General features: G+C 42.3%; 1 protein-coding gene across 1 annotated transcript in view; it reads right to left on the bottom strand.

Annotated features, from left to right (window-relative positions):
• LOC138002889 (hydroxymethylglutaryl-CoA lyase, mitochondrial-like) overlaps positions 1–5,000 on the bottom strand; it is an 18,856-nt gene that overhangs the window by 9,175 nt on the left and 4,681 nt on the right. The window contains exons 5-6 of the mRNA XM_068848876.1: positions 2,905–2,963; positions 305–394 (exon numbers count right to left, since the gene is read on the bottom strand). Coding sequence (XP_068704977.1) covers positions 305–394; positions 2,905–2,963 — 149 coding nt within the window. The remainder of the gene's footprint in view (positions 1–304; positions 395–2,904; positions 2,964–5,000) is intronic.

The following is a 5,000-nucleotide window of genomic DNA, read 5'->3' as shown; positions in this document are numbered from 1 at the left end:
GCCTGACAATAATGAAACGAAATAAAGTAAGCATTGGTGGCTCTGAAACGCCCGAGGGGAAAGAGAAGCTTAAAACCCCTTTTCAACCATGCAGGGATTTTCCTGTGCTTGTTGGCGGCTACACAAATTTGCAATGAGTTCTAATTGGCCAATTTGAAACCCAATGTGAGGGGTATCAGCCAGAGCTCTGAACCATTTCTAATTGTACTTAGCCTCTCTGCTTCAAGGCGAGCGTCTTAATAGTACAAATGTTTGTGATGGAAACGTTTATCACTTAAAAAATCACCAAGACAAGAAACCTCACCCTCTGACAGGAATACTGTTTTCCTTGGCTGCATCGCAAACAGCTTCGAATCTCTGTAGACTTTCCGATATCGAGCAATTTATATTTTTCCTTTGAGGGATAAAAGACAAAAATCAACAATGCTGTATCGTCATCGCATCGGATCATGTCTTTATCTCAATTGTCCTTGGATAAAGTGAAGTCTGAGGTAGTTAATGACTTAAAAGATCTTACAACAACCGCTAATTACTAAACTGATATTAATATGCTTGCATTGAAATCATCAATCTTCATTTTCTTCTTTGCTGGCTACGGTTATATTCCAGCGGTGAAAAGAGAGACTTGAGTGAAAATTGCAAAACGCTCTATGATTTTAGCTGCAAAGACAAAGCTAATTAATATCGAAAGATTTGTTCAATTCGAGAAAAAAGGTCAAAGGATTTCACTTCAGTATAAGCATTGATTTTACTATAATGAGCCTTTTTGAGATATTAGGCCAGGCCAGCCACATTTGTCAGAGAGAAAAGGACAGACCACAACACGGAAAGTCAGTGTTCAACTGTAAGAATCGTCCCTTCGGATTTTATGAACAACAGAGCTACTCGATTAGGGGGGTCGACCAACCCCAAGATATACCACTACAAAGGCAAGACACGTTCCCTTGTCATAGAACACTACAGTATTTACACCTGTAGAAAGACGTGTACTCATGCGACTTAGCTCTCTCAAGTGGTCCCAATCATATATGGCTACGATCGACAATTGACCACTGAGTCATACCACGTGATCTGGTGACGTAACTCGGAGGACTGGGGGGAAAAATTTTAACGCCGTATCCCACAACCGCGCGCGGCCTTATTTTCGAATTCAACACGGCAGAAGCGAGGTTAGATCTCGTCGGATCTACTTGAATGTTCATTCAGTAACAGGAAATGTGGTAGACACGGAATGATCTGTTGAGTTTTGGCGATGGAAATACTGCAGGGAGTTTGGAAACAACACCTAAGGCCGCGCGCGGTTGTGGGATAAGGCGTTTAATTTTTTCTTCCCAGTCTTCCACATTACGTCACCAGATCACCTGGATTGGTTTCCCTGGTTCTTTCACTCCTCCCAGACATATTTTTGATCGACCCATTTTACATGTACCCCGTGTTATGTGACCATAAAAGTTCCAGTCAGTCAGTGTTATGCTTTTCATTTAGAAGAGCAACCGAGCTCATACTGGTTGTGTCCAGAAAGAGCTTGTACACTTATGCGATCCGTGAGGCGTTTATTAATCATGGATGCATATCTCGACTTCCTTTAGGAATGTTGTTGTTCCGTTTGTTGATTGTCCAGTTGAACAGGTATTGAAAATTTTAGCTTTGTCTTTGTAGGGAATAAGAGTGGGTAACTTTCCCCAGTCTTTGCAAATGGTCAGTATAACCAATCAAGTCTTGTGAGATGGCGTTGTCCAATACTGATACCGATACCGATACCGATACCGATACCAATCTCAAAAGCACTCCCTTTCCGCCAATGTGGCCACGGTTCGATTCCTGGGGCCCGTTTCTCGAAATTCCCGAAACTTTACGGGCCATTTTCGGGTGTCACAATTCCCTTTGTATCTCAAGAACGGAGAGGATTTAAGTCGTCAAACTTCACAGTCATGTTTCTTTTTGTTACCACTACAAGAGTTTTCCTCCGTGTAGCCCGGTTTTCCTCTCTCGCCAAAAACCAACATTTCCGAGCGTTCTTGTGAGCTAATTGGTTCTCAGTGATCAATTCGCTCTGACGCAGGGCTAACGCTCCAAACGCCAGCGTTCAATTTCTTTGCGGTGGTCAATTTACCATATCAACCCAATTCTTAAACCCATTTCTGTGTTACGTGTACATCAATTTTACGTCATAGTTTAGATATCTTGGTGAATGGGGTCTGCTCTCCTTTCACGAACTACGGTCAAGTCGCAAAAAAGTCCTTTCGCCCCAAACGAGAGCTATGTCGCACGATATTTCACCTTTCTTTTTAAGTCTCATTTCACTGAAGTCTGTCACGCAGGCTATTATTTTCGGGCGACAAAGCTTTCGTGGGTGATTCAACCCGTTACCGCGGATTGGGTTTCATGGATGAGACCAAATGTGGACTGATAGTGGCTGTCAGAGGCGCCTTTACAACAGGGTGAGACGAAATTCCAAGCTGTAATTTCATCTTACTAACCCAAGTCTCTGAGGGACTACTATCTCGAAAAAGATTTGTATTCTTTCTCTTTCTCTCACAAACTGCCTGCTAAACACTTATGTCTGCTCCGAAGTTTGGCATCAGAAGAAAGCAACCAATAACGCCACACTCGTGTTCAATTTGATGCTTGCCCGTCGGGAAACCCGCAATAAGAAAGTGCCAGCCCGAAACATCATTCCACTAGCCCCGGGCTATCAGACAGCCTTTTTGTCGCACCCTGTTACAAGCTGACGTCCGATCTCATCCTTGAGAAAGCATTGTAAACCGCCACGGTACGAGACTTTTAATTGTGATTGTGCAGTAGATAAATCTTAAACCATAACTATCCCAACCGACCTGGGAAATCCAAAATGATTTCTTTTACAAATCCTCAATTTGATTTCTTTAAAAACGTTTCACTAACCTGCTAAAAGACTCCGATGCTGCTCCGAAAATAGCGACTTCTTTGACCCCACTTTCCATCTGCAGTCAAAAAAAGTTGGCGTTAGCCCCTTTAAATTCGTTCCAACCTTTGCACAACATTATAAAGATGATTCCCTAGTTTTTCACTGCGGATCAATTGCAGTGCACAATTTCTTGCAATGTCTCAGACTGGTGAGGACGGGGCAGGGATCAACAAAAACTGGAAACAATTGGGGATGGGTGGGGATCACTACTGGTCCGCCAATTGAGTCAATTAGGTCCAGTTCAAACGTCGAACTTTCAGGGGCACCCAACGTCAACTTTCGGAAAATATCTGTTCGGAAGACGATTTGAGATCTAGAATTTTCGGAACATTTGTTGTAAAAGTTCTTGCTTGCCTGCCTCTGCTAGGATTTTCGAACATCTGAAAAATGGTATAATTGCCCACTTTTAACGGATTTTTACCCTAAAAGCTGAAAAAGGTCACCTAGAATTTTCGGGAACCTCTTTTCTGGCTGAAATTTTCGAAAAGGTAAGTTTTGATCCCTCTAATTTTCGGATCACTAGACTTTCAGCTAGGAAATCCGAATTCATGAAAAATTTTTAGGGGATAAAAATATGCCTACATCTACCGTTTAAATACTAATATACTTTAACAATGTTGTGTTTAATTGGTTTTGAACTATATTCTCGTTGGGTGCCCCTGAACTTTTCACGTACTCAAATGTAACGAACCTAATTCATACAATAAAGTACATGAAAAGATCGAAGTTTGAATCAATTAAGTTCGACCCATCTAATTTGGGTCGACCCAAGAATTAAGTTCGAGTGGTCTACATGAGAAAATCGACTGTGGGGCAACTTCGATTCAACCGTCGAACTTCGCATGTGCCGAATAAAATGCATGCATTTGTATAATTTATTTTTGCGTCCCACAATTCCCTTCATTCACGAAAGCATTGTACATCGTGATTAGTGATATTTAAAAGTTCGACAAATTAAGTTCGATGTTTGAATTAACCCTGTGAACTTTACTATTTGGGTCGACCCAAATAGGGATTTAAGTTCGGTGCAAGAAAAGTTCGACGTTTGAACTGGGTCTTAGAGACAAATAGTTTTGGGCTCTGAAGGTATTCTTGGATGAAGCACACGGAGTCGAATGACTACAGTGGGCGATAGTATTTTGCACAGCCAAAAATGCAAAAGGTCATGTAAACCCAAAATGATAATGTTGACAAAATCGGTAATTGTGAAGAAGAGCTCCCCAAAAAACCTGTCGGTAACTGTCGGCCGACAGTTGACCGACAGTCGGCCGACAGGTTTTTTGGGGAGCTCTTCTTCACAATCACCACAAAATCAACAACAATTACAAATGGAAGGAGGGGTTTATTGGTTCTGAAAGGTGCAGTGGGAACTACCACAGACATACCAACCATGACTCCCACCTCTGTGACCCGGGTTCAACTCTGGCTCGGGTCGTATGTGGGCTGAGTTTCAGTCGATCTCAATCTGACTCCGAGGGTTTTTTTCCGGGTACTCCGGTTTTCCTCCCTCCTCAAAATCGACTCCCGGCCTATTCCATCAGGCTGTGGTGCTGTGCTCCGAGGTCATACATGGGTCGTATTCAGGGGCCGAGCGCCTAGCCGGCAGCACAGCTCCTTCGGTCCGACCTCGTTGAGCTGCGTCGTTGCGGTACTTTGCGACGGCGATTAGCAGCGACAATTATTATTATTAGTATACTCAGCGGAAAATGCTAGTTTAAGAGAATACAGAAGGCCCTCGCTTCAACCACTGCCACAAACTCTCCACCACGCCGACCCTTATGACAAAGTGTCAAATTCCCAGGTGGAAATCTGTTAAGATCTTAGGAAGATTCTTATTAAGCGTCTTTATCAAAATGCTTAATAAGAATCTTAACTAAGAATCTTACAAGACTGACAAGATCTCATAAGATCATGTCACAAGAATCTTATAAGGTTCTAGCAAGATCCTGACACATCTTTCAAGATCATAACTAATTACATCTTACAAAAATTCTTACTTACATCTTTAAAGTTTCTTTTTAAGATCTCCCAAGGCTCTTATTAAGATCTTTGA

Source organism: Montipora foliosa, chromosome 5, assembly GCF_036669935.1.
Source record: "Montipora foliosa isolate CH-2021 chromosome 5, ASM3666993v2, whole genome shotgun sequence".
Classification (NCBI taxonomy): domain Eukaryota; kingdom Metazoa; phylum Cnidaria; class Anthozoa; order Scleractinia; family Acroporidae; genus Montipora; species Montipora foliosa.
The sequence above is the reverse complement of the archived record's forward strand: the minus strand, read 5'-3'. Positions and strand labels throughout refer to the sequence as shown.